Genomic DNA, 13,450 nt, shown 5'->3' with positions numbered 1-13,450 from the left:
CCAGATATTATCTGGCATTTGTGACAAAGCAGCCTTGGGCCAAACTATGAGCTACATTATTCCAGATATTATCTAGCATTTGTGACAAAGCAGCCTTGGGCCAAACTATGAGCTACATTATTCGCTTCCCTGGAGACATGTTGGACCCTCATAGAAGAAAAGGAATTTAGCTTGACTCTTGTATCCTCAATTAGTTGGCCATAGGAATTCCAACAAAGATCATTTCTATTCGGGGCAGAGGCTATGATCAGAGAACCTCTCAAAAGTTACTCGTTGAATCTCCAGATCACAGTAGAGAGCCACAGCCTGCCAAGCACCAATTGATTACGCCACTGTTGGGTGAAAAAGACATGGAAAATGCTATGCCAAGGCAGCCACCACTCGTCCATTTTCATCCCGTACCACCACCCCCACACCCGTTCTCTTCTGCATGTTGTTGAGAGCTGCATCCCAATTACATTTCAGCTCCCCTAGGAATGGCTTGGTCCACCTCTGCGAACCCCCTGCATTAACCCGTGCCTATGGAAATTGATCAAGAGCCTCTCATTTCACTTGAAATGGAGATGGTTTATTTTGCGGTCCATATTAGATTTAAATATCTAATGATGAATATATTACTACCATGGTATATATGTTATCAACATTATATATACCATTAAATACGAAAAAAATCAAAATTTAAACAGTAAAATAGATGGTCTCCATTCCAAACTATTCCACGAAAATTGTTAGCTTGTCCGACTATTAGCTCATTAAATTACCTTTTTTCTTTTTCTTTCTAATTTTTTTTTAATTTTTTTTTAATTTTTTTTTTTATTCTAGCTCATTAATTTACTTGAGAGACATAGGCGAGATAGGTGTTGGACTTAGCTTCAGCATAAGGACACGTCAACACTATGGCAGATTGGATACAACAGATTATCTCTCAAGGGATTTTTCTGAAGATACCTTCAATTGATCATCATAAATTTCAGATTTTTGCCGCGGTAACCTGTGATCTTCTATGGTTTTATAGAAATAAATCTTATCATGAAGGAATCACTATTGACATCCGCCTTATCTCGAAGCATATCAATACTGTTACTATGGAGCACTATACTGCCTGGCACCCCTCTCATCCTGTTGTAATTGAGACATGGATTCCTCCTACATCACCCTGGGTGACTATTAATTTCGATACAGCTATTAGAGATTTTTTCTCAGCTCAAGCTGCAGTATGCAGAAATTCAGAAGGTCGCATTCTCCATATGGCTTCTCAAATCTCTTCACCATGCAATCCAAATTATGGAGAAGCCCTTGCAGCGAAGTTAGCAGTCTCTTTGGCAACTTCTTTACACCTTGATCACTTTATTCTGGAAGGTGATTCACAAGTTGTCATCTCTACTCTCCGACATCCAAATGTTTCTCAAGATTGGAGGATTTCATCTCTCATTTTGAAAATGATTGGATCCATCTCAGCCTCTTCCTCTTGGAAAGTTACAAAAATTTCAAAAAGTGCAAACTTCTGAGCCCATTATGTGGCACATTGGGCCGCAACCATATCCTTTTTCGGTAGCATTCTCACTTTTCCTTCTCCTTTACCTTCAATTCCTATTGTAAGTGGCAAAGACCCCCCCTCTTTCTTGAGAGGTGGTAGGCTTCTTTCCACCTAGTTCTAGTTTTTTCCTTGTTGCTTGTTTCTTTCAAAGTATCTATAAAAAAAAAAAAAAAAAAATAAAAAAAAAAAATAAAAAATAAAAAATGGTTCGATATATATATATATATATAAAGTTAACATGTGCTGTGCCAGCTGGGGTTGGAGCATGCAACATGCATTATGCTAAATTATTAGGCGGATACACATATCACTAAACTGAGACATTGATGACAGATTGGCATGTTTTTGTTTTCATCTTAAAAGAAAATTACAAAATAATTGAAGAAAAAAAACAAAACTGATGCATCTAGTGGGTGATCGATCACACCCATACGTGATAAGCAATATTCAAATTATATATTTCAATTCACAGCTACGACAAGCCACTACATTTTCTCTTAATATATGCGTGCAAATCTGTATTACTTCCCAATTATTAACAAAAATGAAATATCTACATGTTTGGCAATGGTTTTGAAAATATTTTTTTGCTTTTAGTTCAAGAAAGTGTTTGATATAATATATAGTTTAGGTGAGATTTATATTTTTAAGTGCTTGTCAATGTTTTTGAAAAAAGTGGGTTTAATTAGTTTTGGAAATTGAAAAGTATTTTTAAAATGGTTATTATTTTAGTTTTTCCGAGTGTGATTAAGGGCATATTAACATACTTCTGTGCGGGACCATAAATGAATGAGAAACCTAGGTAATGCTAATATCGTTGTCAGTTACATATGTTACATCAATTTCGAATTTCGTACCTATCAACCGACTTAGCTTAGGAAGAAGATTGATTCATTTGATTGGGACACTCAATAAAGAGACATGAAAGCCCTCATTGCTGATCAATACGTCTAAAATTGTCCGTGAAGACGAGACGTGGCCTACTCACATGTCTTTCGAAACCCGTGATGAAGAAGACATGTTTTATTTCATTTCGGAATTACACAAAACCTTACCTTTCAAGGTTTTTTTTTTTTTTCGTCGCACCGAACCCGACACGGCAACTTGAATTACCAATCCTATGTAACATGTGATCGACTAAGCGTACGAACCAATTCTAACACTCTTCCTTTCTTTCCAAGATAGAATGTGGAGGTACCCAAATATCAAAGGGCCTTATGGGCTTAGTTGAGGCCAGTTGGCCGAAAGGTAGCCTCAACCTAGATCTAAGGCTCGGACTCATCAAGCGGCATACATACGTGTAGAGGTGAAAACTTGGATACAGTTATCGGTTATTGGCTAAAACCAGTAACTATAACCGGGGTAGTCGGTTGGCCAAAATCACCAACCGCTTCCGATAATTGGGTAGCCCGTTAACCGGTTATTTGATAACTGGTGGTTACAGGTTGGTACCCGGTTATCCAGACCGGTAACCAAAATTTTAAAAAATTGGGTCTTTTGAGCTTAATTTGGGTATTAGACATACTTTTTGGGCTTAATTTAGACTTTTTTAGCAATTTGAAAAAACATTTCAACATTTTTTTGTTTAATATGTTGGTCTAAGTTGGAATGGAAGTAAAAGTGTAAAACCCTAAATTTTATTATTTATAATTTTTCTAAAATAAATACATTTAAATATTACACACACACACACCCGGTTATCGGTTATAACTTGTTTTAATATTTTCTAAAACCAATAACTGGTCCAGTAGAATCGGTTATCGGTTATTTCCAACCGGGTACCAAACCGGTTGACCAGTTGCCAATCGGTACTTGGTTTTCGGCTACCAGCCGGATTTACACCCTTACATACTTAGTACATTGAAACCCTTCTTCTTGTATACGCCCCAAACGATAATAGTCATACAAGGAATGTTATCCGTCAATTTACCGACTTGCTTATTTCAAACTTACTCGATAAAGAAAAAAGCTATTGTAGGCATTCCTTCCTCAATGGAAAGTAATTTATGAGACTTTACTGCATTTCTTGTTTCAAACCCACTCAATAAGGAAAAGATCCATTGGAAGTGTCCTCCGAAGGGAATTAAATAATGAAGATGTTAACGCTTATGACAGTTGGTCATTAAGATTATTCATAATAATTTCAATGACCGTTTGGTATTAATTTTTTGAAGATTATTTATTTATTTATTCATTCTCGCAGCTTCTTCAATGGTGTACTATAAAAGATAACTTCTACATAGCTTTTGTATTGTCCTATTCTATTTTCGTCATATTCTTCTTTGCCCTATTCTACAAAACCAGCAGCCATATAAAAATTCTATACAGATTGCGTGAATTTCATTCTAGCAGGATCTATAGAACTTATTAGAAGTTCACCTAGGATTTTTTTTTTCTTAGTATTTTCTTTGTGCGGCTATTAATCTTACAGATTAAAGGGTTATTTATTTTACCTTCGTATTTGGAAGTGCATTTTTATCAAAGTTAGACACTATGTACAGACTAATTTTGAGAAGTTGCGTGTCAAGATATCTAATCGCACCTTATTAAATGCTTCGGAGGCACGAAATCAACCTTTAAGAATAACGATCTTGCGTGATTCTTTAATATTGTGAGATATCTCATTGCTCTATTTTTTAATTGCATTCTATTTATCTTTTTTATTTTTTAGATTAATATTATCTAATATCAACAAGAATTTTTGCACCATTCAAATAATTTGCAACGACATTGGTTTTCGATGCTTGCTTTGTTGAGCCACTTGCCAACTAAAGATGAAAAACCTATGTAAAGGTAAAGCGGTCCACATCACATGCATGCAAGCTTTCTCACCTTTCTTGCTTACATTTTATCCATATATCCTCTTGATTTTAGTTCTACTAACTTCAGCATCGAAGGTTGTCTCATTGTAACTCCCTAGATGCCACTCTAATCGTTGGTATTTTTACAAGTGTTTTATACCGGCTGCTCAATGTGCGTGATCGCTGTATCAACAGGTCGCTTGTGTTTCTTGTACTGTGTGGAATATCTTTTAGACCAAGCAAGCATCATGGAGTTTAATCACTTATCAGTTAACTGATATGGATGGACTGCTTGGCATTGATGTCAATCACATGCATGATTTAGTTGAACCTTGTGATGTGTATCAAGATAAATTGATGAAAAAGTTGATGAAACCCCAATCAATTTCGTTGCCTGGGATTCAAATTCCTTGTCGTGGACCAAAAATTTAAACAACCTAAACTGTTTTAGCCCCCTACACATGCAAACTGCAAAGTGCCTTGTAGCTTTGCGGTTAGGTGGATGATGATACCAAGGTTTGGAGTTAGGCACAACCTGAGCCATCTAGCTCTCTGCTAATTAATTCATCACAAAAGCCTGGGCGAAGATGCTAAAGTAGTTGAAAGGGTTTGAATGGTTCACAAGCTTAATTGCTGAGTGCCGGATCCGAACCACCTATTATTCTTTGTCCAAATAAGAGGAGCAAAGAAATAACAACAGAAGAGTTTATGAGTGATCTCCCTGCTCGAGCAGAGCTCACTTGCTCAAATTGGAAAGCTTTTTTCATATATTTTAATTAGAATATTCAGCAATTTACTGTTTAAATTTATGAAAATCCCAGTGGAAGAAATTCATAAAACTATGAAAAAATATAAAGAGAAAATATAGACAAAGAATTTTTCTGGTGGTTCAGTGTTAAACACCTACATCGACTATTAAGAAAGAACGAGAAGTGCTATTCTTATTTATAAAAGAATTGAAAAAGGTTAAACAAAAAATAAGTACTCAATCCTCTCAAAAGTAATTATTCTATAAAAAAAAAATCATATAATATATTCCGACACCAATCCCCACCCCCCCCCCCCCCCCCCCCAAAAAAAAAAAAAAAAAAAAAGTGGAAACAAAAATAAAAGATGGGAGAACCCTGTCCACTGAGTCCCCACCTAAAAAAAACCAAGAGCCTTTTACTGGTAGAAGGTTGAAGCTTATTGAGATCACATGAGTCTCATCTTAATCAAAGTGATAGGCATTCTCAAAAGTCAGTGCCTGCCTCGCAGTTTCAATGTGAATGGAATAATCCCAACAAACACGCATTTCCCCAAACTACTTGTCATCAGTGACTGTGTTCCTGGACTCGTGAAATTTGGGGCTACTCTACATGTCTCGTGAACTAACAGTGACCCAACTAGACCCCATTGGCAATTTTTACACCAACAAAAGAACAAACTCAATAAATTTAACTAAACAAGAAGAATCAGCAACTAGCTAGAAGCCTCACTTTATCTAACTCTCCCATCTCCTGCTTTTACCTTCTCTTTGAGCTGTTTGGTGGTAGGAATTGAACCTAGGCCCTATCTACATTACTGCTTCTAGTTTGCGGTTGACTGGTTTTTGCATGAATGACATAAAGAGGCTTCGTGGCTGAGGTTATAAAAATAGACAAGCTCCTAAATTTATTATGCTGCTTCTCTCTCAAGGTCCATAGAGCTCCTTAGGGGAGGGGTAAGAAGCTTTAGGTATAAAGAATGTCTGTGTTTTTAGTAATATTCTTTCTCAGTACTCTCGCATTTAATAGTCCTTCAGAGGCTACGCATGAGAAGAAGCTTCCATCCGCAGTTGTTGTTGGCACTGTCTACTGTGACACATGTTTCCAGGAGGATTTCTCAAAGACCAGCCACTTCATTTCAGGTTCATTTCAATAACTTCAATGCAAATTTTGGGATATCTTTGATCACTTTGGTTGGAAAATAAATGTTCCCAAAAATTGATTGAATGCAGGTGCAACTGTTGCTGTAGAATGTAAAGATGGGAGTGCTTCAAGACCGAGTTTTAGGAAAGAAGTGAAAACAGATGAACATGGAGAATTCAAAGTCCATTTGCCTTTCTCATTAAGCAAACATGTCAAAAAAATTGAGGGATGTTCTGTGACATTAATCAGCAGCAGCGAGCCTTACTGTGCTGTGGCCTCAACAGCAACTTCATCTTCGCTCCATCTGAAGTCAAGAAAGCAGGGGACTCACATATTCTCAGCTGGGTTTTTCACCTTCAAGCCTCTAAAGCAGCCAGACCTATGTAACCAAAAACCAAGCATTCAAAATTCCAAGGAAGCTGTCTCACTTCCTCCAATCGCTGGTTTAGCAATTCCACCTCCAATTCAAGACCCAGCAGTCCCAGATCTTCCCCCACCCACAAATCATTTCTTTCTTCCCCCTCTACCTAGACTGCCTGAGCTTCCACCATTGCCACAACTCCCACCCCTTCCAGGACTAGTTCCCCTTCCGCCTATTCCTGGAAAGACTACAAATTCAAAACCTGCTGAACCCTTAAAAGATAAAAAGGAAGCCCACCCGGACCTTTTCTTTCCACCACTTCTGCCACCAAATCCTTTACTGCCACCTCCTCCTATACCAAATCCTCTTCAGCCACCTCCACTTATCCCTCTGCCTAAAGTACCTGAGCTTCCACCATTGCCACAACTCCCACCCCTTCCAGGACTAGTTCCCCTTCCGCCTATTCCTGGGAAGACTACAAATTCAAAACCTGCTGAACCCTTAAAAGAAAAAAAGGAAGCCCACCCGGACCTTTTCTTTCCACCACTTCTGCCACCAATTCCTTTACTGCCACCTCCTCTTATACCAAATCCTCTTCAGCCACCTCCACTTATCCCTCTGCCTAAAGTGCCTGAGCTTCCACCATTGCCGCAACTCCCACCCCTTCCACCCCTTCCAGGACTAATTCCCCTTCCGCCTATTCCTGGAAAGACTACAAATTCAAAACCTGCTGAACCCTTAAAAGAAAAAAAGGAAGCCCACCCGGACCTTTTCTTTCCACCACTTCTGCCACCAATTCCTTTACTGCCACCTCCTCTTATACCAAATCCTCTTCAGCCACCTCCACTTATCCCTCTGCCTAAAGTGCCTGAGCTTCCACCATTGCCGCAACTCCCACCCCTTCCACCCCTTCCAGGACTAATTCCCCTTCCGCCTATTCCTGGAAAGACTACAAATTCAAAACCTGCTGAACCCTTAAAAGATAAAAAGGATGCCCACCCGGACCTTTTCTTTCCACCACTTCTGCCACCAAATCCTTTACTGCCACCTCCACTTATCCCGAACCCATTCCAGCCACCTCCACTTATCCCGAACCCATTCCAGCCACCTCCACTTATCCCTAACCCATTTCAGCCTCCGCCAGCACCCTTGATTCCTTTCCCAAAAATACCAGGTTTAACTCCATCACCATCACCACCACCACCATTACTGCCATTCCCTTTCCCTCCAATATTTCCATCCCCGCCACCTTTCCCTCGCATTCCCGGCATTCCTCCTGCTTCTTCTTCAAAGCAGACTTCTCCTTAACTAATCAGAACAGTAATAGTGTAATACCTTTCACACGTCGGTTACTCTATCTTCTTTTTTTTTTTTTTTTTTTTAATGTAAATTGTAAGATGTTTGTGGAGCTTGTACTTATAGTGTCCTTTTAATTATTTTTTGTTCCGAGCGCACGTAGTATGTCTATTGTGACTTGTGAGCGAATAGCGAGGGAGACTAAAATAATGTAATATTGGAATAAAGATAAGGTTTCAGACATCTGACAGGCTTTACTTTATAAATTCTTATTATTAATGTAATTTGGACCGTTCTCGAACAGAGATTGTGATTGACTCGAATGCATTTTATCACCTCAAAATTTACATTATTCTCAAAATATCCTTTCATATCATCTGTATAATTTGCACATTTTACTACCGTCTAGACTGTAAATTTAGTCTTATTACTCGCAATATAAAGAGAGAAATAGAACCTACCGACAACCTCAAATACTTATGTATGATAGAGCTCATCGAATATCAATTCACCCACCTAATTAAACGTCAAAGTCTTTGATCAAAATAATCATTTTCAGGTTCGACATCTAATCTAACTACTAAAAATATAATGATTTTCTCATGAAAAAACTGAAAAGAAAAAAAAAAAAAAACCTAATGAGTAATACTTTTACTTAACTCAAATAATGTTTACAAGTATTGGTCACTTGAAAGCCGTATAGGAAGAAAAAATGGTCAACAAATAATATATGTATAGGATTAGCGGGCATTCTTGTTATTTAGAAGAAAGTAAACATCCGCAAGGCAAAGAGAAGGTGATTCTCACCTAGCCTCTTTAGAAGGAAATTCACATTCTCAACAAAAAGGGATTGGAAGGGAATCTACATTCTCCGAAATCCTAAAAGATTGCCCCTATTCAAAGGCCTCACAAGTTTTAATACATTAGACGGAGCGGCTTGCTCCAAACCTCCAATTTTAAAACCTTTAGTTTGCGCCCATTTTAAAATAGACGAGGGCTACAATAATATTTTTAACACTAAATTTAATATTAGAACATTTGCAGCAGTAATAGTTATTTTAGCTATTTAAAATATACTATTTTTTTCTAGCTACTAGTTTTTTAAAACAAACTTTAACAGATTATTTATCTCACTCTCTACTTTTTTTAAATATTTCTTTTTCAATTTTTTTTTTATTTTTTTTTTTAGTGAAAGTTAACGAAGAGGGAGAGAGAGGGAGAGAAAAGAATAATTAGCCACTGCTTTGCTTCTCGGCTTTGTGCTCGCCAATGAATGGCTCTAGAACCCAAACGCGTCGTGATCGACTGTCGTCTGTCAAGGTAACCTTTGGTTAGATTAGGTTGGAGGGCATATGATCATTTCATTAGTATCGAGTACGTAATTAACGTGGCAAGCTGGTGGTCTTCATATTTGCTTCGTTAGAGCATCATACCCTTCATATAATTCATAATAGTTATATTTAGTTATTATGAGCTATTTTATTCTCTCAACACATATTTCAAAATAGAGTATTTTCATCAATTTCGCTATTGTAGCACCTTTTAGTTATTATTATTATTATTATTATTATTATTATTATTATTATATTAGGATGGTTTTTTTTTTTTTTTCCTTTTTTTCTAACAAACCTATTTTTGGGGAAAAAACCGTTTCAGCTTATGATTATGCTATTTTTCTTTTTAGCAAACAAATTTGTCTTTGGAGCCTTATTCTACTTAAAAAAATAGTTTCAAATTATAATTAGACTGTTTATTTATTTATTTTCAAACAAACCTGTTTTTGGGGACCTTAAGCAACTCCCTAGCTAACTTGCCTAGTGGTTGAGCCAAAAGTGGCCATAGCCATTCCCCTCTGGCGAGGGGTTTATGGGTCCATGACACTTCACATGAGCGCCGGCCGCCTAGTACTGTTCCCTACAGGGGCAGGGGGGGGGGGGGGGGGTGGCGGGGGTCATCGTTGTTGGTATGCATGTATAGCATATAATTGTCTAAATTTGTTTTGACTAGCTACTTGAATGTGCTATTTTTCTAACTTTAACATTTTATTTTTCTACGAACCAAAATGGGAACAAGAAAAGACATACGTGATCTAAATAGGTTGCATGATATTTGGAACATCCCACCAGATGGATTTGGGGGCATCCTTGCAAGGGATATTTTAAGAAACTTTCCAAACCAAGACAGTTTTCAGTTTATGAACTTTTCAAAACAAGAAAGTTTTAGCACTACAAAAATTCAAGCGATTAGCCACGTGGCTACAATAACCGTTACTGTAGCCATGTGGCCACATTGCCATGTGTGCAAGAAGACCACGTCACTGAATGATTTAGCTAGGTGGCCATGGCTTTTTGACACATGGCCATGTGGCCACGTGGGATGTGGGCACGTGGCCACATGGCCACGTGTCTTCTATCCACATGGCTAAATGTTTATTTTTTTTTTTAAATTACAATTTTTTAGTGACATTGGAGAAAATGCCACGTGGCAAACCAACGACATACCATAATCCAACACGTGACATTTTTAGCGATTAGCCTATTGCACGATTGTTGAAGTCGTATCGGTTCATCATAGGCGACTTGGATCCGTAAGTATACATCGGTCTTGTATGGTTCAACTTGTCCAATTGGGGTGCATACCACTGCCATTGCTAATGTATTCATTATGTAAGATAGGTCAGCTGCTGGACCTGGATGGCCGTAAGTAGATGGCATTGATCCCATTCGCCTATAACAAGGATCATGACCTACTAGATAATTACTTCTTGGCAGATCAGGATCATGTTGCCCATAAAGTCGAACATGTGACCTTATTTCTATGTTCCTGGTGAGCTCCTCTTCTCCCTCGATGATATGTAACTGAGACTATCAGAGTTGTCTTTCATGCGGCTTGTAAGTTGTTCCTCCAGGTCCCTAGCCTTATAGCCAGAACCCGAACTAACACAAGTTAACTATCTATTGGTCCCACTTGAGTAAGGCTCCTCGCTACGCCCGTTGTACTTTTTGCCCATCTCATCGTACAAGTTGGCTGGCTCCCACCATAAGCTGCTGCAAAATGCTGATGGCCATCATCACCAATCTCAACTTGTGAGTGCATCTCACGAATGGAGGTTATGTGTTGGCCTTGTGGTCCCGATTGAAAAAAATATTGGACTTCTAATTTAACAAGTGTGTGTGAGCAGTGTGCAACAAAATATTAAATGCGAAAATTAAAGGAGACAAATATTTTGTTGACAAAGTGGAAACTCAATTAAGAGAAAAACCACTCCGAGGCAGCTAAACCCAGGATATCCACTATTCAGAAGACAAAGCTAGTTACGAAGTAGTAGAACTCACATACCCTGATGCAGTGGTCGTACCTTGAACTCTGACGTGTAACCCAACACGAACGCCTCCCAATCAGGTCTCTTACCTGAAGGGATCTTCAATGGAATTATTTACCTTAGGGCCAACCCCTAAGATAGACTTCACAGCTGATCAAATCATACACTGGCAAAGGTTAGAGAGCTAACAGATCTTTATATCTCCATAAACACCCTCTCTAAGCTGTAAAGAATTCACCACCGAATTCTGTATCGAATGCATGCCTAGAACCCCTTATTCATAGGCTTTAGAAGCCTTAATTCGAGTTAAAAATGAAGTCTCTGGCACACGCGTCCAAACGGTAGCCTTGGCCGTCTAGATGGGCAACTTTTTCCTTGTCCGAAAAGCAATTCTCAAATTTTTGCAGGGCCGTCCGGACGCTTAATGTTTCCATCCGGATGGGGGCTGTCTGGACGCTTTTATTGGCCGTCCGGACTTTTATTTATAGAATTTTTTGTTAGCTTTCCAATGACGCCGATTTTGTCATAATTCGATATTTGACCAAAAAGTTATGATCAAAATACTCGAGGGTGTCAACTGCAACCGCATTTCCAAAATAGCACTGATAGCTTCCATAACAAGGCCGCGTCCGGATAGTGTTGCCCTAGCGTCTGGATGGTTGCACTTTAGCTGCACGTAATTACCATAATAAGGTTTTGAACGTCCGGACCCTGAAGGCTGATGTCCGGACGGTTGAACTGATGCACGCAATTTCCATATATGATGCTTGATCGTCTGGACCATGAAGACTGTCGTCCAGACGGTTGAACTTTGTATGCACATCTTGCCTTATAGAGGACATCGTATGGTTTACATTTGTGTACTACACATATAAAATATATACTTTAAAAAATATATGCCAACTTTCAATTAATACTATATACATAATGTATATATACTATTTATATACCCTAACCCTAGATTTGTGCTATATATAGTATACGTACGTAGGGTCAGGGTTCATCTTTTGTGTAGTATATATTTAATTTTTATACTTTAACAAATTAATACTACTTTATTTCAACATATATACCTTTTTGGTTATATTTTATTTATTGAACTCTAACCCTAGTTTAGTGTTATATATAGTATATATACTTAGGGTTAGGGTTTACATCCGTACTATATATATATATATATATATATATATACTTTAATAAATATATATCAATTAACTTTCAATTAATATATATGTACATAATAATGTACATATACTATTTATATACCATAACCCTAAATTTGTGCTATATATAGCATACGTAGGGTTAGGGTTTACATTTGTGTACTATATATACATTTTAAAATTTTATACTTTAACAAATTAATACTACTTTATTTCAACATATATACTTTTTTAGGTATATTTTATTAATTGAACTCTAACCCTAGTTTAGTGCTATATATAGTTTATATACTTTGGGTTAGGGTTTACATCCGTACTATATATATACTTTAATAAATATATGTCAATTAGCTTTCAATTAATATATTTGTACATAATAATGTACATATATTATTTATATAAACTAACCCTAGAATTATGCTATATATAGTATATGTAGAGTTATGGTTTACGTTTGAGTAATAGACATATAATATATGTACTTGAAAATATAAATACAAATTTTAATTAGGATTATTTTCTTTTTTGAGTATAACAAATATATTGAACCCTAACACTACTTTAGTGCTATATATAGTATGCTTAGGGTTAGGGTTTACATTTGTGTATTACAAATATAAAATATATATAGTACATATTTATACAATATTTTAACTAATTTTAAAAAATTATATAGTGACGTGGCTAAATGACACATGGCACAGTAGCCACGTGTCTACCCCCACGTCGCACAATAGTGGCATGCATGCCTTATGCACGTTGCTAATTCGATACGTGGAATGTGCCACGTGGCAAAATTTTGGGATAGGTGGGCTTGCGCGGGACAATTCCGTGCACGCCACTTGCCCAAAATACAACAAAAAATAATAATAATATATATATTTTTTAAAATAGGATAGCTTCCTTCGAAAGCTCGCTCTCTCTCTCTCTCTCTCTCTCTCTCTCTCTCTCTCTCTCTCTCTCTCTCTCTCTCTCTCTCTCTCTCTCTCTCTCTCTCTCTCTCTCTCAGAGCACCACCGACCCTCGGCCACCACTACCGCGCGTCCGGCCTCCCCTCCGATGACATCCTCCTGCCGTCCAC

The 13,450-nt window shown here is 37.6% G+C and overlaps 1 protein-coding gene across 1 annotated transcript; it reads left to right on the top strand.

The window, feature by feature from the left end:
* The first annotated feature begins 5,842 nt into the window (after positions 1-5,842).
* On the top strand, positions 5,843-8,127 carry LOC133859536 (uncharacterized). The gene is made up of 2 exons (XM_062294960.1): positions 5,843-6,226; positions 6,317-8,127. Exons 1-2 carry the CDS (start codon positions 6,064-6,066, stop codon positions 7,894-7,896), a joined length of 1,743 nt encoding a protein of 580 aa, XP_062150944.1. The 5' UTR covers positions 5,843-6,063; the 3' UTR covers positions 7,897-8,127.
* The last annotated feature ends 5,323 nt before the right edge of the window (positions 8,128-13,450 follow it).

Source organism: Alnus glutinosa, chromosome 2 (assembly GCF_958979055.1).
Source record: "Alnus glutinosa chromosome 2, dhAlnGlut1.1, whole genome shotgun sequence".
Taxonomy (NCBI): domain Eukaryota; kingdom Viridiplantae; phylum Streptophyta; class Magnoliopsida; order Fagales; family Betulaceae; genus Alnus; species Alnus glutinosa.
The sequence above is the reverse complement of the archived record's forward strand: the minus strand, read 5'-3'. Positions and strand labels throughout refer to the sequence as shown.

Bases quoted from the DNA above. Each gene is read 5' to 3' on its own strand.
- LOC133859536 (XM_062294960.1), top strand. From the start codon at position 6,064: ATGTCTGTGTTTTTAGTAATATTCTTTCTCAGTACTCTCGCATTTAAT. The intron at 6,227-6,316 runs GTTCATTTCAAT...GATTGAATGCAG, and splicing joins GACCAGCCACTTCATTTCAG to GTGCAACTGTTGCTGTAGAA.